General features: G+C 39.9%; 1 protein-coding gene across 5 annotated transcripts in view; it reads right to left on the bottom strand.

The window, feature by feature from the left end:
- KANSL3 (KAT8 regulatory NSL complex subunit 3) overlaps positions 1–24,232 on the bottom strand; it is a 43,112-nt gene extending 18,880 nt beyond the window's left edge. Inside the window, exons 1-14 of one of the 5 annotated variants that reach the window (XM_036750814.1) lie at positions 24,139–24,232; positions 22,324–22,591; positions 19,288–19,458; positions 11,697–11,787; positions 11,241–11,426; positions 5,548–5,679; positions 5,052–5,168; positions 4,670–4,771; positions 4,493–4,564; positions 3,589–3,663; positions 3,214–3,371; positions 2,354–2,417; positions 1,714–1,914; positions 1,016–1,172 (exon numbers count right to left, since the gene is read on the bottom strand). In XM_036750814.1, coding sequence (XP_036606709.1) covers positions 1,016–1,172; positions 1,714–1,914; positions 2,354–2,417; positions 3,214–3,371; positions 3,589–3,663; positions 4,493–4,564; positions 4,670–4,771; positions 5,052–5,168; positions 5,548–5,679; positions 11,241–11,426; positions 11,697–11,787; positions 19,288–19,458; positions 22,324–22,538 — 1,741 coding nt within the window. In that variant the 5' untranslated portion in view covers positions 22,539–22,591; positions 24,139–24,232. Of the gene's footprint in view, positions 1–1,015; positions 1,173–1,713; positions 1,915–2,353; positions 2,418–3,213; positions 3,372–3,588; positions 3,664–4,492; positions 4,565–4,669; positions 4,772–5,051; positions 5,169–5,547; positions 5,680–11,240; positions 11,427–11,696; positions 11,788–19,287; positions 19,459–21,890; positions 22,029–22,323; positions 22,592–24,024 lie in introns of those variants that run through there. The other 4 variants (XM_036750812.1, XM_036750815.1, XM_036750813.1 and 1 more) reach the window with 4 other exon arrangements.
- Between the last annotated feature and the right edge of the window lie 3,140 nt (positions 24,233–27,372).

Here is a 27,372-nt window from a genome sequence, read left to right as displayed (position 1 = left end):
TAGCTACATCTACAAAGCCACCAAGCAGAAACAGAGCACAAAAACACTATCACACAAACTAGGGAAACTTGTTTTCTCCCATACATTCACACACATATATTGCTTTCTCTTCTGTTCCTTGTTATCATTATTTTTCTACCCTACCTTGGAGGAATCTAGGGTTTGAGTTCTGACCCTTAAGCACCAGATAAAGCAGATAAGATGATCCTGTTTGATAGGCAGTCTGAGTTCAGTACAGTAAGTTACAGCAGGAAATAACTTCTGCTATTTCCAGGCACTCGACCCCCACAGGGAAATCTGAACATGTTAGATGTTCCTGGATAAACAATTAATTCCCATAATACCAGACCCTATCTGGGCTAAATCAAAGCCAGAATTATCAGCATAAAAATTATTAGCTTCCTTAAGCAATTTCTTCTCTGACACTTTCCTTCTTTCCTCTTCACTGATTCTTTGCAGTGTTCACATTATTAAAAGCTTCTCATTTCAATCACATTTCAAAATTCCCCAAATCAAATGTGAAGTAAAGGATAGTCACAAATCCCTCCCACCAGAAATCCCTATTGGGTTTAGTATGGAAATAATGACTCTCAAGTCACAGAGCAAAGGAAAAACCCAGTGAATCTGAGTATCTCCAGGCCTCACCCTTTCAGAAGCCACTTTCTACTAGCAGTGAATCAGGGAAGCTGTTTGTAGGAAGGAAAAGGCAATGTCTTTCCCTGCTGACCATAAAGATATGAGGTTCATCCCATAAAACTCCTGCTATTAACAAGGCAAAGCAAGGAAGACTATCCTTCTACACTTTCCATACACACCCTTTTAGAATGTGCCTTTGCGACTTCTTTTCATATCAAGACTACCCTTGATTAAAACGGAGAAGTAGGAGCACACTGATATCCCCCAGATCATGCCTCACTCGGGATAGTTAGGGAGGCCAATCATTTAAGAAACCCAAGTTCTAAGGAACAACTAGATGGGAAGATAACTCATTTGGCATTAGGCCTAGGATCCGTACCTTGAGCCTGTTTATGGGTCAAGACAGCTTCTGTCCGCTGTACATGTCTCTTCAATAGCTGGGCAGTGCCAATTTGGCTAGACTTAGGGGCAGAAGTCACTGTAGCCATTTTGGTCTTCGGACTAGAGGTGGGGCTGCTAGACACACTTGATAGATCCTGGATGGGGTTAGAGAGATAAAGAAAAAACATGTCATCTTAACTATAATAATTCAATTCAACAACAAGTAATAGTGTTAGGTACTATGCAGGGCTTCTTAAATTTTTTCCACTCTCGACCCTTCAGCACTTCTTAAACTGCAGGTCATGACCCACATATGGGTATAAAGAGAGGTATAAAGACAAAAGCATGAAATCTGATGAGACTCCTTGGATTCGCAAGCAAGAATTTTCTTTTTATAAACGTGTAAAACCTGAAGCATTAAGAGATTCAAGAGCTAAGAGTTAAGGCTAGAAAAGAGGTCAAAAATACAAGTCTTTTATTTTACAAATGAGGAAACTAAGGTCTCAGTGTTTAGGTAACTTGCCCAAGATAATACAGGTCCTAAGTAATAAAGCCCGGATTTGTACCAGGTCCCCCAGTTCCAAATCCCTAATCTAGTGTTCTTTCCACTTTCCACCTTGCTGAGAACCAAACTTACCAACATGCTCCCTTCCCAATGCCCCCACATACAGACATATTATCCTTAAGCTGCATTACCTCGGAACCAGAAGGTGAGGCAGGAAGTTTAGCAGCAGGAGAGGTAGGCCGACTTCCCCGTTCAGGAAGTTCAAAAGCTAAGTCCCGGCGGGCTGAATCACGAGGTTTCTTCTTCTTCTCAGCATCCTGATCTCGGGGCTCAGAGCTGCTGTGACCCTCAGCACGAGTGAGCACACCAGTCAGAAAGTCTGCAATTTCATCCTGGTTCAAGTAGGAAATGACTATCAATGCCAGTGTCACCCCCAGGGTACAATCTCAAGGATATTTTAAAATCAGTATCAACTCCATCCTCCTTCTGACATTAAAATGAGCTGGTTTTTTCCCTCCCATGTAAAGCCTGACAGTCTTCTCAATCTACAAATAAATACTAAAATTACATAGTAGGACCCATGAAGAACAGTTGAAATTGACAGTACTCTACCACTTTCATCCACCTGAATTTTTCTTCCTCTTCAAGCTGTTTTTCCTACTTCTCTTCTTTCTTCTTCCCCTGATCATGCCTTGTATTTCTCAGTAGCCCCAACAGAAAAAACTTAGTACCGTGAGATAAAGAAGTTTCTGACCCCTCAACTGAACCAAACTCCCAGAATATGACATGACAAGTGTAGCAGAAAGAAAAGAGCAGAACAACTGTGTTTACCTGGACACATCTGTCCACCATGCTCTGAGTCAGACCTTCAGACTTCTTCTTTGCTTTGCTTATCCTAAGAGAAAGGAATAAGATAATTATATGAAGACATGATTCATTGAAAAAAAAAAACACAACATTCTGCTGATTTAAGGGTTGATTTATTTTCTGAGCACAATAAGAAGCATAAGCTAGAAAAAAAAACAGGACAAATTTCTCTAAAAGACACACTCACAAAATTCTAGAGCTGAAAGAGACCTTTGAGACCATCAAGTCCAACACCCTCAAATTTACAGAGGAGGAGATTGAGACTCAGAACAGTGAAATGATGACATGTGGTAGCGGAAGAACTGGAGATCCCACCCAAGACTCTTAATTTCTAATTAAGTACTCTGTCCACTCACAGCACTAATATATAGCACAGCCTCCTAATATATTCATCATAGATCTGAGAGCTGGAAGGAATATTTAGCAATGCATCTCCTCCACCCCCTCATTTTTCAGTCTTTATTCAGTCATGACCCCATTTGAGATTTTCCTGGAAAAGATACTAGAGTGGTTTGCCATTTCCTTCTCCAGATCATTTTACAGAGAAGGAAACTGAGACAAACAGGTTTAAGTGACTTGCCCTGGGTCGGCTAGTAAGTGTCTGAGGCCAGATCTGAACTCAGGAGTGTCAGTCTTCCTGACTCCAGGCCTGGCACTCTATTTACTAGGCCACCTAGCTCCCAACTTCTTCATTATGTATGAGGAAACTGAGACCCAGAGAGGCCACAATTAGAAGACATTTTCTTCCACCTCACTTGAAATCACTCTTGCATGACTCTTTACAGTCCAACAGGAAACAGCAAACACTCCCCAAATGTGCCCACCTGAGATTGTCATCAGCTCCTCCAACTACCACCATGCTGTTATCAGCACGGATCTTCTCCCGAAAGTCCTCCATGGCCTCAGTATGACACTGTAGGGAGTTCTGGCCAATAACAAAGAGGACTGGCGTCTTCATATCCAGGAGAGGGTCATCCACATCCTGACAAGAGAAAAATCTTTAGGAGATATCAACCAAACAACACACATTCAGTAAATGCCTGTGGGAAATCCAGACAGGAAACGGGATGAGACTAGGAAATTTCTTAGGTGTAGGAAAATTCCCTTAGTTGAATGAAGCACAGGAGGGAGACTATAGTGGTACCTGACTTTCCATTCCCATTCTAATAACTAGCCCATAATCTCAATCCTATCCTTACCCCTCTTGGCCCATCCACTGTAAGCAGAGGAAATCCAAGGCAGACAACTGCTGTGACATACTCCATCACTGATACCTGAAAATAATACAATTGTTGATGTAAGGATTCATCTCCTTGCAGCTTTGGCCAACCAAGAATCCTTTAAGTAACCCAATCTACCAATTAGTCCTAACCTCCAAAACACCATTCTGATCTCTATGTCTTTCAGTCATGACATCACTGGGCATTATCTTTCACAAAGTAGTTAATAAATGCTTGTTGAATTAAATAGTAAGGAATACAAGGGGTGTCATTTTGTAAAATAGTCACATAACCCAAAGACCTGGCTTTGAGGTGAACCTGGAAGAACACTGAGGATATAAATGCCACAGCCTTCTAACTCCCCAGAAAAGATTCCAGGCCTGCTCACTTCTTCTCTAGCTAGTAAATGAAATCAGGAGAACTCCAAAAGAGAGTTTTCTACCTCAAGGGACAAAAAAAAAACTCTTTCAATCTTAAATCCAATATATGGCTCCCCGTTACTCCCCCTTTCTCTGGAACACTCCTTTAATACTTCCTTTCCTCTTCTATACCACTTCTGGGATCAGAGAATATATAGAAGATGGATCACTTCCTTCAGTCAGCCTGAATACTGGGTTCAAATTCAAAAACGAAACATTTAACTAATTATATTTATTTTACATTCCTGGGGGGTAAAATTTTTTAGTATATCAAGCAAATCTATATAAACCAATATTCAAATTTATGCCTGATAGTAAATATACCCCTAATTTTGCTAGAATATGACAACAACCCAATGGGCAATACCAAAGACAAACATCTAAAGTTAAGCTTCCACCTTAGAATTGTCAATCACCCCAAATTTTTAGAGAATGGTACTCAAAAAAGATGAGAAATTACTTACATGACAAGCCACCAGGGCTCCTGTATTCCAGCCAATCAAGATGATAGGTTTGTGGGGGAAATGATTGTGAATCTTTGAGAGAAAAAAAGAGAGAAAAGGGAATAAGACAAGCCCCTGGACACCTACAGAGCCAGGCCAAGGTCTGCTATGATACTACAGCAGAGAGAATATTCTTACCTCTAGTACTTTGCCTCGAACAGCCCCAATCATGTGCTCAAGACACTGAAGAACTCCTACTCCACTCCCATTGTTTAGGAGATGAGTGGCAATTGGGATGACCTACAGAAGATGAGGGTGCCACAGTAAAAGACTACATACAAAGGCAAGTTTTGATGTTCCTTCAATTCTTCTCAAAGCCTGGCCAAATCCTAACCTAAATCTCAACAATCGTTCATTAGCACTATGTCTATTTCCACATAAAACCAAAGTAGAAGTAGGCCCCAATAAAATCCAGATCTCTAGAAAATATCTATCATCAAAAGCATTGTTCATTCCCCCCACCTTTTATGCTTTATTCTTCAAAGATCATGTGTGCAAAGCCACCATTTCCAGCACATACCTTGCCCAAGCAGGAGAGCTGTGACTGCCAAAAGCGATGCCTTCGAGAGGTAGGGAACATGGAGCTCGAGGGACCAGAGGAGGCAATGAGAATCAGTGGAGATCCAGGGAGTTTGCTCTAAGGAGAAAGAATCCCACCCACTCACAGATAAGTAAAAGTTGTTTGCCCTTTCAAGTCTCAAGGTCTCCATTCTTCACCCTTTTTAATAAAAGGACAATTTATTTGATGGTATTGCTAAGCAGATTAAATAGACATAATTCCTGAAGTTTATAATCTAAACTTTGTAATTTTCTCACCATAGAACTGGACTCTATAAAGGATAAAATAAGCCCTCAGGGCAGCTGCTGTGTCAGTTTTCTTTATTTTATTTGTTACGAGAGGATTGAGGAGGAAGCGATGGCCATGGAGGGGAGGATTAATGAGAAATGACTGAGTATAACAAAACAAAAAGGCATCAATAAAACTTTAAAAATAAGTAGTGGGTTGTCCAGCTTACTGGTTTGTTATGAGAAAGCACTCCCACAGCAGGATCCCAGGGCCTTTTGAGCAAGAGAGACAAGGCTTCAGCTCCTGCTGCCCCAGTCTTTGTGGTAGATGACATCAACATCCGGTCAATCAAGGTTGGTATCTAAAAGAAAAGACCATAAAGAAATGTTAGTATTGTATAAGTGGGAGGCCTCTCACCAGCTGAGAGGCAGCTGAAGCCCTGCTGTCTAAAACAAATCTCAGCTTCCCAGACATTTTAATCTAATATTATTTGCACCTATGCCTCTCTTAAGAACAAAATATGCAGACCAGCTACAGTATGTGACCGATACAAAATGTTGTTACTCCCATGGTAAAACAGCCTACTTTCAAATGCATATTATGGTTTCAATTGTAGCCTATTTTAGTGCAAACTCGAAAGGTGGTCTTAAATCTGTATAAATGAAGGCTGCAACTATGCTAATGTCTGCAGTAAAATAACTGGAATGAAGAAGGGGATTGTAATAATTTCCATGCCACCCATGAAGGTCAGTGATCCACGTGGCAGACAGGACAAAAGATAAACAGCTTTCAGAGAAACAAGATTTTGAAAATACTAAAGAAACTGGAGAATAGATCTGACAAAGGGTCAAGGAAAATGATCAGAAACTGTGCACCCAGAAAAGGCTAATTCACAGAGATAAGAGGAGCAATGCCACTTAAGGTATCAAGGAATTAACTGGAGTACAATCTGGTCAGAGTTTAACAGCCAGGTCTTCTTAAAAAACAAGACGGAAAGCACCTCATTTCCTCAGTGACCAGGAGAGTTAAAAGAATTACTTTAACTGGGCTGGCAGCAGAAGCACCAAGAGAAATCAAACTGGCAGTGACTGACTACAGAAGCTGATTCAAACAAGTTTAAATGAAAAGCAGCATCATGTAGGCATAATGAACATTGGATTTTGGAGTCCAAAGACCTAGGTTCCAGTAGTACCTGGTACAGCAATCTTCTAGCCACGTTAACTACGAACAACTCAGAACCTCTCAAAAACTCTTATTAACTCCAATAAGAGTTCTTCATCTATAAAATAAGAGGCAGCAAGGTGGAATGGAAAAGGCAAGAGACACAGAATCAGGAAAATCTGGGTTCAAATCCTCCTTCAGACACTTGTTAAATGTATGACTCCAAGCAAGTCACTTAACTTCTCTGTGCCTCAGTTTCTTTATCTATAAAGAGAGGAAGGGGAGAATCCTGGCTTTATGGTCTCTAAGGCATATTCCAAGTCAATAGCTATGATCCTATGAAAATAATATCTACACACTAATATTTGCTACACAAGATTGTAGGGAAAGTACTTTCCCTTAAAGCAAGAGATAAATATATTATTTCTATTTAAGTAACTCAACTGTATACATCTATTTTTATAGTTTTTACCATGAGATTTTTTGACATTGTACTAATTTTGCTCCCCTAATTGACCAAGCATGTATTATACTGAAAAAAAAAAAAAAAACAAAATAAAAAAGGTGCTAGGAAGAAGGGGAAAGACCAAAAGACCATGAACCCACTAATATTTTAACAAAACATACTAAGTATTTTAATATGCATACTACCTAACAAAAATAAAGAAGGCAGCTAGGTGGTACAGTAGATAGAGGACCAGGTCTGGATTCAGGAAGACCTAAGTTCAAACCCAGCCTCAGACACTTACTAGCTATATGACCCTGGGCAAGTGACTTAACCCTATTTGCCTCAGTTTCCTCATCTGTAAAATGAGCTAGAGAAAGAAATGGCAAACCACTCCAGTATCTTTGCCATGAAAACCTCAAATGGGGTCACCAAAAGTCAGATAAGACTGAACAACAGCACTCAACAAAAATAACGACTCAACTTAAATTCAAAGTATACTCCTATCAAGGATCTGCTTTCTGAGAACTGGCAGACAGAAATGATGGATGTAAATTCGGGCTTTCTCAGACCCAAAAAATGAGCTCTCTCTTTGTTACTTAGATTTTAGCAAAGCATATGACAAGGCTTCTTCCTTTCAGTCAACAAAATCTTTTGGTTTAGTCTCCCTGAAATTCAAACATGGACAGCATAAGGGCTGTTCTAATTACCTCTGATAACCTAGGGAAATGATTAGGCTCTCCTTAATCTCTCTTGATATGTTCCACACTAAGAAGCCTTGTTTTTCTGATCTAGCCCAAGTTTAACCCATCTTGAAAATCTAGGACTTCTCCAGAACAAACAGCACGTAGCTTTTCTTGCACGGCAGAGTTTATAATAATAAATCACATTGATACAGAGCTTTAAAGCTTGCTTTATATGCATTATTGCATGTGACCTCTCACTTCTTGCCTAGATTATTGCAATGGCTTCCTAACTGGTCTCCCTGCCGCAGCTTCTTTACCACACTGGTGCCAAAGTTATTCTCCTTAGGTAGAGATCTGACCATGTTGCTCCCCGACTCAATCAGTAGCTCCCTACTGTCTCTAGAATCAAATATAAAGTACCCTGTTAAATTTCACTATCTGGCACCATCTTTCTAGACTTGTTGTATATAATCCCCACTCCCATGTGCTTTGATACAAACTGACCTTCTCTTGGCTCCTCCGACACTTTCTTTCCCATCTCAGGGCTTCGCACTAGCAGTTTCTTAGATCTGGAAAGCACTCCCTCTCTACTTCCACTTCACAAAATTCCTGTGCTGCTTCAGGCACCACCTTCAAGCCTTTCCTGACCCTCTCAACTGCCAGTGCCCTCCCTCTCAAACTATATATTTAATTATTTTGTCTTTATTTTGTATGTATTCTCTTTACATTTCATGTGAATAAACTTACATATGTCCTTGCTGTCTCCTATTAGAATGTAAGCTCTTTGTGACTAGGGATTGCTCCAGTCATTGCATTTATATCCCTATCACTGTGCTAGGTACACAGTGAGACTTTAATAACTACCTGCTGATTGAGCTTCAGTTTCCTCATTTGTAAAATAAGAAGGCTGATCTCAGTCTATGATCCTATGACACTCACAACAGCCCTGTGAGCTACATGGTGACAGCCCACAGATGATGAAATTGAGGGTCAGAAAGGTTAAACGACCTGACCACGGTCACAAAGAAAGTAAATGTGAAGATGGCATCTGAACCTAGGTCTTCCTGACTCCAAGTTCAGAACTCTTTCCACTACTCCATGTTGCCTCTCAATCATATTTCCTTACAAGTCTGTTAGTCCACATAGTCAAAAGACAAAGTGTTAAAAAAAAAATTTAAAAAATTTTAAAAAAAGACAAAGTGTTTCTCTTGCTTTTGAAAATATTCATCATGTATGCAAGAATTCTGATTTTGGGAAGTAGAAGACATAGGAGCTTTTAAGTAAGCATTATAAAGACAATAAACTTTCAATGAAAAACTAATATTGAGATGATTGAAGCTGAGTGGTTTCACAGACCACTTACTCTGCATATTTTTATTTCGTACATGCTTATATATATATTCATGGCATCCCAGTAGAACTTAAATTCCCTCAGAGGAGAAACTGCTTCATTCTTTGGATGTGCATCCCCAGCAACAAGCACAATTTCTGTCACACAGTAGAAGCTTAGTAAGTACTTGTTGGCTATCTGATAGAATCACACATATCAATCTGGAAAGGCCTTCAGAAGCCATCTAGTTAAACACATTTATTTTACCAAAGAGTAACTGAGATGTAGGGAGGCTAAATGATTTGCCCAAGGTCACACAGGTAGTGATAGACACACAATTTGAACTGTGAAGTCTTCATTCCAAAGCCAGTTATACTTCACTTTTAAGAAATCAGTGAGTAGAGAACCGGCCCTGGAGTCAGGAGGACCTGAGTTCAAATCCAGCCTCAGACACCTGATACATGTACTAGCTGTGTGACCTTGGGCAAGTCACTTAACCCCAATTGCCCTGCCCCCCCCCCAAAAAATCACTTATCCAGCACCATTAACTATCTACAAGAAAGCAAAAAATTAAAAAAAAAAACAATAAAAAAAGAGGGAAAAGGCCTCTAGGAAGTCAAAACAGAGGTTTAGAATCCATAAATTCAAGTTCTTTACGAATTATTCATAGTAGAGCTCCTCAAGCAATTCTAATATTCTTTATTATCTGATCTCCCAAGCCATAAAGATTAGAACCAACAACTTAAGAGCATTGAGCAGCTTTGCCCAAAATAAGCATGGTAACACTAAACAATAAGTTGATAGCTGACAGTCTAACAGTGAAAGAAATAGAAAAAATTGCAAAAGGCACCAAAAAACTCAAAAAAGCCTGGCTACAGTCTGGCACCAACTCCTGAAGGAACAAAAAAGTTTCCAGTCCTTGAAAGCCTGCTAACATCATGGTACACAACAGAGTTTGAGATTCATCAATGACAGCTGCATCAGCCCCAGAAAGTTAAATGGCCAGTCAATGTCTTTCATGATCCAGGCTTTTTTCCTACTCTTTCCCTACATAAAGCTGATGTCATAGCCAAGTGGCATATTCCTTGTCCCCAAGAGTCCTTCAATTTCCCCAGTACTCTAACTTTACTCACGTCATTCTCCCTGCCTAGAATGCAACCTTGGTTGCACACAACCCACTACCTCTACAACTCAAAATACTACCATCATTTAAAGCCCAACTCAAATGCTATCATCTTCTTATTAGGTCTGACCACCATATGAAGAAGTCTTCAACCTCTTTCTCCAATTCTTTCAGCACCACATACTTGTACTACTCATCAGAAACTGCCTGGTACTGAGATGATCTGTAAATATGTCTCCTCTATGAGACTATAAACTCCCTGAGGGCAAAGGCCCTATCTTATTTGTGAATCCCCAAGGCCTAGCACAGTTCCCACACTTAGTTAAGTACTTGGAATGTGTTAAATAAATATAATATATGCATCAAGAAGGCACTGGGTAGAATTATTTACTTTTCAAAGAATACAAATAGCAGGAAATGAAGATTTACAGTTTCGTATAGAACCCTATTTTTGTGTTTTATGGTATATATGGAAATTTTTTTTGGTGTTTAAAGTTTAGAATTTTTAAAAAAGAAATACTGGGGGAAAAAAATTAAAGTAATCAGTAAACTATGTTTAAAAGGCAGGGGAGTAATTTTTATATAGGAGAACAATATTTTAGAAAATGTCCATTTTTTTTTTCAAAAGGAGAAACCTTAAAGGGGAACACCAGTTGTGTGGAAACTCACTTATAGAGACAAACTCATTTCCTGATAATATAGCATATTACTGTATCTTTTTTTTTATTATGCTCATATATTACAACCTAAGGTCAGAAAGCCCTATTTAACAATATATACCTGCCTGGTATTTCTCCCTGTTAAATATTTCATGTCCACTGAGGTAACCTGATTTTCATCACACACACCTTACCTCAGGGGTGACAAGTCTCAGTATTTAAAAGCTCAAAAACACATGACAGCTTTCAACACCTACACCTCATCCTAGAAGCAGAAATGATAGAAACATTTAAGTGAAAAGGAAATGGGAAATAAGGAGGGCCATATACAAAGGGAAGGCTTTTTTTTCCTTCAACTTCCTTCTTACTCTAAACAGAAATCCTTCCTTTTTTCATTTACCTGATGCTCTATGACCATTCAAATAGAACAAGTGAGCAGAGACCACCCCTAACTCTTCAGTGCACAGACCAGCGATCTCTGCTTTTGGCAGTGAAGCAAACCAAATGAGTATGCTTACCTTCCCTTTCAATGTCTGCAGGGCATCAAGGTAGGCTGCTAACATAGGCAGGCTCAGGGTTTCCACCAACGTTGTATGCAACCACTGGACCAGTTTAATGTCCCAACTCACACTTGCCAGTGCCTGTCGAACTCTCCTTGCACACTTATCCACAGCAATTCGCCGCAATACAGGCTCATTACAAGCCTAGAAGACAACAGTGTGGGTTACAGACATGAAGAGGTGAAGGGAACCATCATCTTTTATTAACCAACTCTAGGGGCATGGCTCTTTATGGCATGGATGGGGATGTAACACCTGGCTCATGTCACTCTACAAAAGATAAGAAATGCTCAAAAAGTTTTGATAATCAAGAAGTAATAATGAGGAGCAAGCTTTTTAAAATTCCACCGTAGCTACTGTCAAAAGTAACTGAAAGGTGTTGGAAGTATACTGGGCTCAGCCTATCCAACTTACCCCTTCATTGGCTAGCCGGGCTAGCCGGTCAGACTGCAAGGCTTTGAGAATCTTGTTGAATAGCTTGTTCTGGGCAACTGTCCAACCAGTCCTGGAGAAGAAATTGCACAGAATAAAAGTCAGATTTCTATGGTCTCTCTACACCCTTTAAAGATGACCTGATAATACAGTAACTAACCCCTGTTTCCATTATAAGACTGTATAATTAGAAATGGCATATAATCCAACAAGCACTTATTAAGCCCCTGCTGTGTATAAAGTACTATGCTGAACACTGAGGCTATGAATACAAAAAACAGTCCCTACGTTCAAGAGACTGGAAAGATAGGTAGGAATCAGACTGTGGTGACCTGTAAACGCTAAACAGAGAAGTTTGTATTTTATTCTAGATGTAATAGGGAGCCAGAGGAATAACATGGTCAGCCTTGTGCTTTAGGAACATAGATTTGGCAGCTGTGTGGAAGACATATTTGAAGGAAAAGACTTGAGATAGGAAGAACAGTTAGGAGACTACTAAAATAGCAAATGCACAAGGTGATGAGGGCCTGAACCAAAATAGTGATCAAGTAAGTAGAAAGAAGGGGACAGATTCAGGAGATGTTGTAGAGAATAAGTATGACTTGGCAACTGATTGGATTGGGGGGAGGGCCAAGGCTGAGGAGAGTGAAGAATAGAGGATGACTCTGACCCTGAACTGAAAAGTTAGAAGGATGGTGGTGCTCTTGAGAAAAACAGGGGGGAAGTTAGGAGGAAGGGTATGTTTAGATGCTTTAGAGGGGAAGATAATAAGATCTGGTTTGGATCTCTTGAGTTTGTAGCCCCTATGGGATATCCAAGTAGAGGCATCCAGCAGGTAACTGTGAAACTGAATCTCAGATAACTTTGGAAGTTATCTGCCTAGAAATGAAGACTGAATATACAGGAACTGAAGAGACCACCAAGAGAGAATATAAGGAGAGAAGAACACCCAAGAAAAAGCTTAGGAGACACACATACACTTGGGGTGGAAGAGGGTGGGATATGCACGATAATTCATTTAAAAAAACAGAGGAGGGTTCATACAACCAGGAGAACTAAAGGAGAACAATGTCAAAAGACCCAGTGAGGAGAGAACATCCAGGAGAAGGAGGTAGTCAATAGTATCAAATACTGTAGTGTTCAAGAAAGATGAAAGAATGAGGATTGAAAATAGGCCATCAGACTTAGCAATTAAGAGAATGGAAAAAGTAGTTTCAGTGAAGCGGTGAGGTCAGAAGCCAGGTTTCAAAAGGCAGAAAGATAGGAGGAAAAGGAGAAAGAAGCAATAAATGTAGACAGTTTTTTTTTTCTATAAAGGCAGAAGAGATATAAAATGATAGCTTAAGGGTTTTGTTTTTTAATTGAAGGGAGAGATCTGGGCATGTTCACAAGCAACAAGGAAAAAGTCAATAGTTGAGGAAAGATTAAAGATACCAGAAAAGAAGAGTATGATTTAAGAAGATGAGCTGATAAGAAACAGGAGGAGAATGGATTGAGGGTACAGGTGGAAGACAAGAAACCCGAGTTGACTTAACCCACAGGAAATCCCATCCCTTTCTCAGCACAAGCATATGAATAATAATTATGGTAATTATGACTCAAATATATAAAGTATTTTTTAAGGTTTGCAAATCATCTTCCTCATGAACAGCCCAGTGAGGTACATAATGACAGGATTATAATCCCATTTTATGGAAGGAGAAACAAGACAGAGGATTAAGTGATTCACTCAAGGTTAAATAGCTATTATCAAGAGATGAACATCTGTTTGTCTGATTATGATCCTATATCAATATTCTTTCCACTACACCAGTCACTCGTTATATACCACAACATAAGTCAAGAGAAAAGTAATAAACTCTATTTCTGTTTATGCTTATAAAATCAAAGCTAGTCATTTAAAGTTATTCTCTTCATTATGCCATTAGTGAAAGTGTATTTGCAACTCCCAATCTCCACAGCAACTAGTGCTCTGTTCTCAAATAACTGTGTATCTACTTCAAATATACTTTATATTTACTGAATGTATCTCCTGCCTAGAACTATGTTTGTGTATGCTATTTCACCCAATGAATTTTAAGTTTCTTGAGTGCATGGAATGAAGGAAAGAAACAAGCATTTATTAAGCTCCTACTACATGCTAAGCACTGTGTTAAACGCTTTACATATAGGAGAACAAGAAGACAAATACATTACTGGTGGATCTGTGAACTGGTTCAGTCATTCTGGAAAGCCATTTGTTTTCTTCATTTTGTATTCAAATAGACTTTATTATTTTTATCACTATTTGTGATTTTTTTAATCTTTTGCTCACTATTCACTTAAGGTTTTTACCAAAGTAGACAAGCATGAAACTGATTTTCAATAGAGGTTTGCTAAAACCTGGAAACTATGAAGCTTGGTAACATAAAGGAACTGGTACTAGTTCACTGCTTTGATAATTAATTCTGTAACCTCATATAGTGAATTGCCTGGGACACTGAGAGGTAAAGTGATATGCCCAGAGTCACGAGGCCAATAAGCTAATAAGCATCAGAGGCAAGCCTTGAACACAGGTCTTCTAAGCTTACAGATATGCCATTTTATTTTCTTTGAGATAACTCTTACCACTTCACATTTCTGAGTTTGGTACAGACTTTCTTTCAAAGAAAGACAACTAGGATTTGATATTTCTTTAAGATGCTACAAAATATTGTTTTCAATTTATCTTACTATTTATTATAGGACAGGATGTTTTCCTAATCTGCTTTTCTTGTTACTATATTTATTCTGAAACCCAAATTGGTAAGGGGTGGAAATGATGCAGACACTGGAGAAGAAAAAACCCAACTACCTAGAAATTACTATCATACTCTGATGACAGCTGAGATCATATTAAAAGCCACAATGCTGACATGCCAAAAACCAAGAAAAGATTTTAAGGTTGTTGCTGGATGCATGTCAAACTGGTTCCAAGAACAACTGTTCAATGTTTTGTGTCAGCTCTATGGGAGGTCTAAAAAATTAAACTGAAACAAGAAAAATATGATCTAACCCAAGGATCAAGATAAACAGTGCCTGAGAGATATAATTAAAGAAATTTTAAAAGAGGAGGCAGAATTTTAACTACAAGTCTGCAGGGTAGGATAAGCCCCACTGGGCTTTGCTGATGGTGACTGTGGTGAACTGAACTGGCTCCCCTTCCAAATGTTCCCCACCAGATCAATTTTAAACAGGGAAATGATATCTCTTCTTGATGTCTCAGACCAGACACCAAGACTAGCAACCCAACTTCCCTCAAGCTTTGAGTAAGCCCAGATAAGACATTGGGGGGAAGAGGCAGTATTCACAGTTTATGCTGACCTCTGCCCTATGCCAATTCCCACAGTCTTAAGTCCTGGAGAAGCCTTAAATTAGTGAGTATAGCAATACATCCTTTGGTATCACATCACACAGAGTTTATTTTATGTGAAAATACCTAAAAGACTTAAAACCCTAAGAGACACAGACATTGTCATGGTCTTAATTCTCTCTTCATTAGGAAATTTTAACACACCTATGCTTGAACATTAACAAAACTATAAGTCTCCTGGAATCAACTAAATCCCCTTTCATAAAAAAGGTAGGGGACAGGGCAGGTATCTCAAGGATTCAATCACCCAATATGTTTCTATTTTATTCAGCCTTATAAATATCCAGGTACACTCATAGCTAAAACATGCTTCTGACACATATCCAATTCTTAAGGAATATCAAAATTAAAATGAGGTATGCAAAATCTTAGGAAATAATATCCAGCATATATTCTGACTTTGTTACTATGACTTACATTCAAGTAAACAGAGGTTCAACTGGTAAACTTATTAAAGTGTTGAGTAATTACTTATTATCTTGCCTTTCTGGTGTTTCTATAGTTTCTGTGCTCTTCTTTAGCTACAAGATGAACTATAATTAAAGGCAATTAGGTGGCACAGTGGACAAAGCCTGGACCTGAAGGAAGACTCAAGTTCAAATCCAGCCTCAGATACTTACTAGCTATGTAACTCTGGAATAGTTATTTAAACACTGTCTACCTCAGTTTCCACAACTGTAAAATATGGGTAAAAACAGCACCTACCTCACAGGACTGCTGTGAAGATTAAATAACTGGAAAGTTCTTTGGTAGGGAAGTGTCTGGTACATATTAGGCACTTAATAAATGCTTGTTCCCTATACTCTTACATGTAGTTTAATACTGTAATAAGTATATATTGGTCCAGTTCTAACAATGAAATGCCACTGAGGATATTCTATTAACAATCCTGGTAAATATATAGTACCTCTGAATAAGCTCCAAATATATGGAATTGTATCTCACCAAGCAGAAACACTGAAATTTTAGCTGAAGAACAAGCGAAGTGTTTGAGAATGGATAATCACATAACAAAAATGTTCCTTGTAAAATGGAACCTTTCCTCTTCTATTTAGGAGGAACAAATTAATAGCCTGCTGAATTGTGTAAACATTGTATTGAAAGACTGAGATAGTCTATGACAACACAGCTTGTTCACAAACTTGTCTGAGCATTTACTGAATGATGAGTACAATAAAGCATTGCTGATGGAGCTGTGAATTGGTCCAGACATTCTGGTAAGCAATTTGGAACTATGACCAAAAGATCACTAAATTGTACTTACTCTTTAACCCAGTAACACCTCTACTAGGTCTATTCCAGAAAGAGATCAAAGAAAGAGGAAAAGGACCCATATGGACAAGAATATTTATAGCAGTTATTTCTGTAGAGGCAAAGAACTGAAACTAAGGGGACACTCATTAAGTGGGGAATGGCTGAACAAATTATGGTATGTTAATACAATGGAATACTACTGTGCTATAAGAAGTGATGAAGGCAATCATTTCAAAGAAATCTGGGAAGACTTAAATGAACTGATACAGAGAGAAGTAAGCACAATCAGGAGAACAATTTAACAATAACACCACTGTAAGGACAAACAACTTTAAAAGATCTAAGAACTCCGATGCAATACCAAATCAAGTCTGCAAAGGACCTATAATGAGGCATGTTACCCACTTCCTGACTGAGACAGAATAGACTCAAGGTGCAGAAAGACACATCCATTTTGGGATATGGCCACTGGGTGGATTTATTTTGCTTGACTGCTTATTTATTACAAGTGTTCTTTAGAAAGAACATTTCTAAGCATTTGAGTTTTTTCCTTCTCCAATATCTATATTCCAAACCCTTTTTTCCTCTATCTCTACTTAAGGAGAAAGATGTAGTGGGAGGCAGCAATAGTGATGCCAAAAAAAAAGTGGTCCACTAAAGCACTTTTTTAAATGCACAGAGGAAAACAGAAGGGAAGAAGGAACAGCAAGCTAACATATGGGGAAAAAAATCTAAAATGAAATAGAGATGAATTTACATTCAAATAATTTTCATACAAATCTTATACTAGTATTCAAAAAGTTAACTTCACAAGAATTAGATGGGGGAGAGATAGCTAGCCAACAATTTATTGAAAAAGATGGGGGGAGGGCAGCTGGGTGATGCAGTGAATAGAGCACTGGACCTGGAGTGAGGAGCTCAAATCCAGCCTCAGATACTTGATACTTACTAGCTGTGTGACCTTGGGGCAAGTCACTTAACCCCATTGCCTTGCCTTCCCCCTCAAAAAAAAAAAATCTGTATATTTTTAGTAGACTACAAGCTCAATATGAGTCCAAAATGTGACATGGCAATTCCATGTAATCTAATATAACATTAGGCTACACTGAAAGGCAAGATGACCAGAACCAAGAAGAAATTGGTAACACTGTATTCTGACCTGCTCAGACCATATATGGAATAATTTTTAATTTGGGGCACCACATTTTAGGAAAAACATTGATAAACCAGTAAGTATGCAAAGCATTGAGAAGTGCCTTGAATCCATGGCATATGAGAATCAGATGAAAGAACTGAGGATGTTTAGTTTGGAAAAGAAAAAACTGGAGAGGGGGAGAATGGCAGAAGATAATCAATAATTATTATTCAACAAATATTTATTATCTACTATATGTCAGGTATTGTGCCAGGTAATGAGAATACAAAAACAAAAATAAACTAGTGCCTCAAGAAGTTTTCGTTCTAATGAGGAAAAAAACAAGTATACATACATACATTTTTATGTGTTTATTTGTATGTGTACATATGTGAGCATGTGTATATTAAAAAGTACTTTTGAATTCTTCTACATACACATAAATAGAATGATAGATACACTTATACGCTTATATACAGATACACAAAATTAATTACTAAATTAATTAAATACTAAATTTCAAGGGAAAGGTACTAGCTAGTAATGGGACGAAAAAGGGCCTCATTTAGGATGCCACCTGAGCTGGACTTTGTAAGAAGCTATGCATTATAAAAGAGGGAAGTGAGGGGGAGGGCATTCTAAGCATGGGAAACAAACAGCCTAAAGATACAGCGGCAGGAGACAGAATGTCACATAAGGAGAACACCAAGCAGGCTAGCTGGTTGGAACAAAGAATTCGTGAACGGAAGTAACACATAAGTTTGGAAAGGGAGGCTGAAGTCAGATTGTGAAGTCCTTTAAATGCCAAATAGAGGAGTTCGTATTTGATCCTGGAGGCCTTGAAACAGAGTATTCCCCCTCACTGGAGGTTTTCAAGCAAAAACTAGATAACCACTAGTCAGATTATGCTGTAGGGGATAGTCTATTCATTTATGGTTGAACTAGAATCTAGTTACTAGATGATCTATAAGGTCCCTTCCAATTTTGAGACTCTGAAAGTTAACAAACTGCTTTCCTTAGTACCCTATAAAGTACTCTAGGGGCCAATGGTGACTTGAAAAGGAACACTTCCCAGAACTAATGAAGACCTGTCTCCTGCTTCTGTGTCTTTAGGCTGCTTGTTCCCCATGCTTAGAATGCCCTCCCCCTCATTTCCCTCTTGCTGCTACGGGATTCCCTTCATTTGCTCACCACCTAGATTTCTAAATGACATAAACTCTTAATCTTACATATTTATATACAAATCTAATGTTTTATTATTCTACAATTTGTATGTCTTCTGAAAGTTTATCTGAATTGGTATATTTATCTTAATAGCAGTTTATATTTATAGAATGCTTTACCATTTGCAGAGTATTTTAAATACAGTTTATCTCATTTGATCCTCATAACTCAGTGAGGTAAGTAGTACAATTATCCCCATTTTAAGGTTATTAAAGCTTTACATACATTATTTCATTTGATCCTCTCACACCTTGTGAGGTAAACACTACTTCTATTTTTACAGATGAAGAAACTAAGGCTCAGGGAAACTAAATGACTTGCTGAGGACACAGAGTTGATGGCCAACCTTAGAACTGCACCCAAATCTCCTGACTCCAAGTGCTCTCTCTGCCATATCATATCCCTAGGATAGTGTCTGCCTAACTCAACCTGAATTACATAGCACCATGTGCAAACAAGCTTTCAGTTTATGTTTTAGAATACAAGGATGAGATGATAATAAAAATGAATACTAATTCAGAAACTGTGACCATCATCTCATGGGATTCAATGTTTCTGAGGAGGTCTACCTGTTCACATGCTCCTCCCAGTCCTCAGGTGGGGGTGGAGCATCAGCATCAGTCCGGGCAAAGATGACATGGCGTTCACACTCATTCATTACACTTCGTGCCTTCTGGTTGTCATAGAGTGGCACTGGAGTAGAAGTGACAGTCTCCACATCGATAGGAATGTCTGCCTCACTACAAATAAACAAAGGATAATCAGACCACAACTATACTGCTTAATTTATCCATGTGCTTAATGTTTGTTCAACTGCCTATATATTCTTTTTATACAGTCAGTTCTCAATTACCCAATTGCAATGTTATCCACATAAAATTTCTTATTCAGGAGAGTTTCAGCACATGCCACTGCCCTGACGGTATGTGCACAAGGGCAAAAGACTAATTTTAATATTGTCCAAAGCAAAACAATTAGAAAGGTAAACCTACTACAAAAGTCACAAATATTATTCTAGTATTGTTATGAATATTTTAACTTCTACTTTTTTAATGAATGATAAGTGCTCCCTCCTTTCAGGGACATAAATAGTAGATAAATAAATATTTAGGAGCTCCTTTAATCTCAGTAAAGTCCCCATGGCAGGAACAACGTCTTACCCCACTCTCCCTGTCCCTCACGCAAGTCAGGCTAGTTTTTCCTAAAAAGGTATTCAAACATTCCTCAAGACTTTGTTTCAGGGAACTAAGAATTCAGACTTTAGACCTCATTTCCTCCATGCCTGAGTACAAAGCAGTCATGATGAGCTGGAGGGACTCTCAGATGCCTGAATAGGTGGTGCAATAGGACTTCCTCTCAGCTGAATCAAAAGAAGGTGTTCTCAATGCCTAACCTTATTGAACATCCTTTTCCTGCTATGGCTAAGCAAATCTACTCTTGTTAACTGTTGAAGAGGCCTAGTGAATGTCTCATTTTGTTCCAGTAGATAACCTAAATTAACAAGCGATTGGCCTGAATTAGGCCCAGCCTATAACATCCCCCAATCTCAAATTTCATTGAAACTAAAATATAAAGTAAAATCAGCTATGATCTAATATAATTGATTATAATATGCCAGAACTAATGGTGTCATGACAGAAGAATGGTGATCTTCAGGACTCTAGAAAAGCAAAGTCAAACAGTAAAAATCTGTCATGTATATCCAGCACTAGCTAAGGAGAAGAGCCAACAAACCTTACAAACATGAGTATTCTGGTTACCAAAAATGTATATTCTATGGTGAATAAGGAGTTCTGGCTCTACAACCTTCAAAATTATCCAATTCCCTTTGCTCTGATTCCTTTTATTTTCCCAAATACTTTGACACTAAGCCTGATTTCCCCTGCAGAGACTGATAAAATCGATTTCCTGAACATGCAAAGCTGAGCACCAGACGCTGGACCTGCGGCAGACACCTGAAAACAAAAAGCCAACTAGTTGATTTCTCTCTCTAGTCTGTGTCCAACATCATTCAAACTCTAACCCTCATTTTCAAACTATCTACTGATTTTGCTCTCCTTTGGAACTTATTTCCCCCAACCCCAAAATCAAGTATTAATACTGCTCTCTACAATATACCTGTTTTGAGTGGAAATGGCTCCTGACAGAAACGTATCTATTTTATGAAGGCATTCAGATAGAAATCCTACACTAAGGCCAAGGGGGTCCAAGTCTTTCCAATATTTAGCACATGCTCAGGATATATTCATTTTGTGCTATTAGTAATGGTGGATTCCTCATAATGATTCTGAGTAGTTACTGAAGCATAACTGGTACTGAAGTATAAAAGCAATTTAATCAACTCGATCCTATAAAAGTTCAATTACAATTACTAGTCATCAATTAATTTAGATAAAATAAATGAAAAACTGCTATTTAACATGGTGAATTATTCTTGAGAACTATGGCATATATTCAGTCACAGCACATTTGAATTCTGACTCCAGGTTTACCTCTCTGATGGTGGTTCAAAAGATTTATTTTAAGAATTTCATGAAAAAGAAAATATTTTCATGGAAGAGGCTGGCCACATAATCAGAAATTTCATAGGTTAAGTCCTAATGAGCTACTAGAATCAAACACTTAGAGGTCAAAGGAATCTCAGAGATCGTCTAGTCCAACCCTGACATTTGATATCTGAGGCCCAGAGAAGTTAAGTAACTTGCCCAATGTCAAACAGGTAGTAAATGACAGGGTGGGGAATCAAACCCAGGTTCTCTGATTCCAAATCCAGAGCTCTTTATTAGTTCTCGTGTGTTAGGTAATTCACTGAATTTTCTTTTTTGCTAAAAATCTCAAATATGTACCCAAATATTCATAGTGCATTTTTTGTGGCAGCAAAAAGAAAAACAAAACCAAAAAACGAAGTACACAGTGAGCATCCACTAATTGAGAAGTAGCTGCATGAATTATGGTATTTGGATGTAATAGATTATTAATAGCACCAGAAACAATAAAAAAGATAAAGATGGTAGACTTCTGTGAACTGATGAAGAGTAAAGTAAGTAGAACCAGGAAAACAATATATACAATGACAACTATAATGTAAATAAAAAGAACATTAAAAGGAAGCCAAATGCTGAAAAACTGAAATGACCAATCTTGGTCCCCGAGAACAGATGATGAAACACACCTCCCTCCTTTTGGTAGAGAGTTAGGGACTACAGGTGCAGAACGTCAGGTGTGGCCACTGTGTCGGTTGGTTTTTGCTTAACTATTTTTCTTTATTACAAGTGAGGTTCAATGGAGGTGGGGGTATATCCAGTAATGACTGTGATGTAAAAACAAAAGGCATCAATAAAACATTTTCTTAAATGACAGAATTCTAAATATAAAAATCTCAGGCAGGCTGAAATCAGCCAGGCCATATTTTGTCATATGTTGGACACCCAGGCCTTAATCTGATATGCTAAACATCATAAAATTGTCTCGGATCCTTAAATCCCTCAAGCTAGTCTCCTCCAGAATCCCCTGAAACACCCTCCCCGTACCCCATTATCCAACAACCATGGTACCTGTTGTTGGGGCACTCTCAGCACCCTAATGGAGTAAGACCACAAACTCACATGGTACTGTCCTGGTGACGCCTGGGGGTGACAAAGAGCATGCGGGTTGGGCGGGCACTGCTGGCATCTGGGTGAGCGCTCCATGGCTTGGCATAGCTGTGATCCAAAAACACCAGGTCCAGCTCCCGTTCATGTACTGAAAGCTGGAAAAGCAGAGAGGTGCCCATGCGCCGGGCTGAAGTCTGGAAGTCTCGCTCACCACCTCGGTGTGACATCTCTATGGAAGCGACACAGTATCCCAAGGCCTGGGAGTCAGCATGCCGTCAGTCTGCAGCAAGAAGAGATCAAATTGCAATGGGGATAGAGCAAAGTTCAATTCCAGTATTATGAACTTTTGACTCAAATAATCTTGTCCTTTTCTCAGAAAAAGGCTAGCCCATGCTCTGTATTTCACGGAGTACTTATTTCCTATCTTGTGCTGTTTTCTAATTATATATACATTGAAAGGAGCCCACATTATACAGCAGAAAGATAACTGGATTTAAAGAAGCACAAGGCCTGTGCCCAAGTTCCGGCTTAGCCATTCGTAACCTCCGGCAAACCCACTTTCCTCTCTGAAGTTGGGGATAATAATGATTGTGCTGCTTTCCTCCCTCATATGGTCATTTCCATGTAAGATCTCAGTGCATAAAGCACTTTGCAAATGTAAAGCACCTCTATGTGTCAGCTATTATTTAAGAGATCATAAAGAACTCTTAAGAGCGATAATCTTTCAGGGTTTAAAAAGCCAGGACTGATTTTCCTCTGGAAACCTTACCTCCACCCATCACCTTTCAACTGCCCAAGGCCCAGAACCAGTGGCATCCCCCATCCTTGAATTCCCAATCGCCACCTGGGAATATCTAGTTTATCATCCCACCAAAGAGGCGGCTCTTCTCCACAACCTCCAAAGGCCCCAGAGGAATCCTCAAGACTCCTCTCCCACACTGAGGCCCCATGCCCTATCTTCAGACCCGAGGGGAGCTCACAGGATATCACACATTTAGAATATGTCATTTCTCCAGGAAACACAGGCAAAGACTGGACAAGTGACTTGCTCAAGGTCACGCAGAAGACTGGGAGAGCAGAAGCATCGTTGAATTGGGAGTCGGATGCTGTGGATTAAAATCCACAAAACTAAATCCAACAGAAGTTAAAACTAAATAAAATTTTGCTACTTCCTACTCTCAGTGACCTTTAGGAATTCACTTCACCTGTGTCTAGGCCTCAGTTTTGTTCATCCATAAAAAAATTAGGGGCTTGGACTGGATGACCTCGAAGGACATTCCCAGGTTTAAATCAACGTGCTCCCAACTCGCGAAGCTTTGAACCCAGGACCGAGGGCTCTTTTTAAGACACCGCCCTGGCCACCTAAAGAGATCAGGTTCCAACCTCGGGGTGCTTTAATGTCACTTCCCATGGGTTCCCCTGGACCACATCTCCTTAATTCCACCCCTACCTTCTCTCCTTTCTCTTTCCCTCAAACCTCCGCTCGCCTTCTCTTTTATTCCCCCTCCCCCAACCACTCCCTTCCCCTGACCCCACTCCACGAAACGGCGCGCTCCCGCTACCCCCTCCCCCACGTGCCCGCCTCCGCCCGCCCCTCCCCCTTGCGCCCTTATGCTTCCCCTCCCCCACTTTCCTCGGAGCCTCCTCCCCCACCTCCCCTCCACCCAGCGCAGATCACCGCCCAGAGCCAGGACCCCGGTCCCCCAAGGATACCTCCCAGAGGCGCTACCCGGGCCGGTCCCCGGCGCCCCCCCAGGCCCCAGGGCCCGGCCCCCAACGTCGTCCCCGCCCCCTCGACGGTTCCGAGGCCCAGGCCCGGACTCTCACCCGAAGGCGCGCCGGGGCCCAGCGGCGCAACGCCCGGGCCCCGTCGCCGTACGCATGCGCGCCACCGCCCTTGCCGGCCGAAAGAGCAAACTACAAAACTCGGAACTGGATTTGAACCAAGAAGAGAGAACTGTGCGGCCATCTAAAAAACCCGGAGAACTAATCCTTATGTTTTTGGAGCGGAACTGCGCGGGGATACGCCGAGATGCTTTTGTGGGAGATAGTTCCAGGGAAAGGCTAAAGCGAAGATGGAACGTGTTTTATAAAAATCTGCACAGAATTTTCTACATGGACTGATATGGAGTGAAGTAACCAAAGCCAAGAATATATGTAATGACTACAACAATATAAATAGCGCAACTACACACACACCCCCCAAAAAATTAACAGTGAGTGTAACAAAATTCTAAAGGTCAAGCAGGAGGTAGAAGGCACTCCTTTCTTGGAGGTGGGAGGTCCAGAGGCACTATATGTTGCACGTATTTTTGGACTTTTTCGATGTATCTGATTTTTTTTTCTCTTTAAAAAATGCCGTTTGTAGGATGAGATGGCTCTCTCGCAGGGAAAGAGGGTTAGATACTGGGTTTAACGTGATGAGGTGTGAAAAACAGAAGACATCAATAGAATCTTTTTTTTTAAGTACAAGATTTGGGACTCAGAGGGATCCGGAGTTGTGTTTTGTTTGTTTTGGCCAGATCTGTGTAGGGAACTCACAGTGAGGATACTCTGTACCAATGCAGCTCTGCACCAGTGCTGCAGTTTATAAGAGTATACGTTTATATAGCACTCTGAGATTTGCAAAGTGCTTTACAAATATCGTATTTTACCCTCCCAAGAACTCCGGAAGGTAGGTGCTGCTTCATGCTCATTTTGAGGAGGAAAGTGAGGGAAACAGGTTAAGTGACTTGCCCCAGGTCCCCCAGGTACTAAATACCTGAGCATAGATTCAAACTCCGGTCTCTCTAGTTCCAGATACAGCGCTCTATCCACTGCGATGTAGATGCCAATCCACCAATCGTTTATTAAATACCTACTATGTGCAGAGACAGTGTAGGATGTTGGATAGATTGGAGCCAGGAAACTGGGTTCACGTCCTGTTTCTGACTCGCATTGGCTATGTGACCTATGGGAAAGTCACTTCTCAGTGCCCTGGAAAGTGCTGTCATTCTTTGACAAAAAGGAATTTCCTCATCTAGGAATTCTCTATACCAAGGTAACTAAGTACAGGTCCAGGCCCTATCTCTCTTTCCTACTTTGTGCTTGGCAGTGTATTACGCCCTGGGGATACGAAAGGGAAACAGCCGGGTCCTCAAGGGACTTACCTTCTAATAGGGAGGAAAAAAGCATTTAAGTGTTTTACTCCCTTGCCCTGTCTTACAATGGAGCTTACATCTAAAAAGGGAGGCAACTTGAATGAATAAAAAAGTACTTAATCAATGTTTCCTGTGGCCAAATACTATGCTAGGCAATGAGGATACAAATAGAAAAGTGAAGACAGTCCCTGCGCCAGGGAGCTTGTGTTCTAATAGAAGACAGCACACAGGCAACCAGAAAGGAATAGAATGGCATATTTCCAAGATCAAAGATGGTGTTGACTTGACTATGGTACATATCAACACACATATAAGTCAACAAGCTTTAATTAAGGACCTGCTAAGTGCCGGGCACTGGGCTAGACACTGGGGAGAAAAAGATGAAAATGGAACTGTCTACCACATAAGACAGGTACTGGTATAGATACAAAATAGATACAAGATGATTGACAGATTGGGAGGAGGGGCAGTACTACCAGCAGAAGGGAATCTGTCAAGTAACAGTCAAGCATTTATTAAATATCTATTATGTGCCAGGCACCATGCTTGACCAATTAGGATAGAAAGACAGAAATGAGGGTCTGTATCCTCAGGGACAGGACAACAAGTCCCCAAGGAACTAATATTCTGCTAGGGGAGAAAATATGTACATGTGTACTCAAATGCTCAAGTGGATCTATGATTTCATTGACTTGGAAGTTCCTTTTAAAGCAGATAGCCATCCATCCATGGATGCCCAATCCCATGAGACTAGAGCCTACATCCTCCCAACAGTTCTCCACAGAGGACCCACTCATTGGGTCGGTGCCCTTCCTCAGTGTCTGCCAACTTCAGCAGAGTACTTAGGGAAGTACTCTGGTTCTCCACCAGTCACCCTTCACTTCTCCCACCAAGAGACTATCTTCTCTTCTTATCCCACAATTCCTTAATGGCTTCTTTTACTCCTGTTCTTCCAAATTCTTCATCCCATTATGCATTTGCAGCTCATTCATATCTACCTGGATCTTCTCTGTTGCCGGTTGTTTGAGACTTAGTTTTGTTTCTTCTGAAAACAAGGTATTCCATATTTCACTACCAATTGTTCTTCCGTCACTTTTCAGGCACGTCCAAACTCTTTTGATCCCATTAAGCATTTTCTTGGCAAAGATACTGGAGTGGTTTGCCATTTCCTTCTCCAGCCCGTTTTTACAGATGAGGAATTCAGACAAATGGGGTTAATTGACTAGCCCAGGATTACACAGCTCTCAAGTGTCCCAGCCCAGATTTGAACTCAGGAAGAGGAGTCTTCTTGATTCCAGGCCCCGTACTCTAACTACTGCAACCTAACTGCCCTAACAACACTAGTAAAATGCTGCTCTTAAAAGGATGGGCCTTGGGTTTCCTGGGAACCTTGGGGGTGGGGAGTGGGGGTGGAGGTTGTCACTGAAAAGGCTTGCAGCTTCCTAAAAACAACCTAGTCTGCTCTCCTCCTCTTGTTCCCCTCTAGACCTACCTTGGCATCAATTTCTACTGTTTGTCCCCAAAACAGACTAGTAGACAAGCACTATAGGTTGTACATCTAAATATGTTGAACCATAGTTAATATGGAAATATGTTTTGCATGATTTCAACTGTATAATCGATATCATATTACTTGCCTTTTCTGTGAGTATCTGAGACTACATCTGAACTCAGGTCTTCCCGACTCCAGGCCTGGCACTCTAACCACTGTACCACCTGCCTCTATATATAGCTGCCTCTATATCACTTACCTTCTCAATATAAGGGGAAGAGACTGGAGGGAAGGAAAGAATTCAGAAGTCAAAATCTTAAAAATGATGTTAAAAATACATAAATGATAGGTATATTTTCAAAAAATAAAACAATCATTGACTTTTTTAAAAAAAGAAAAGAAAGAGAAATCTAAGCTATAGAAATTCTT

The sequence above is a fragment of the Trichosurus vulpecula genome, chromosome 3, assembly GCF_011100635.1.
Source record: "Trichosurus vulpecula isolate mTriVul1 chromosome 3, mTriVul1.pri, whole genome shotgun sequence".
NCBI classification, from domain to species: domain Eukaryota; kingdom Metazoa; phylum Chordata; class Mammalia; order Diprotodontia; family Phalangeridae; genus Trichosurus; species Trichosurus vulpecula.
This window is presented reverse-complemented; position numbering and strand designations above follow the sequence as displayed.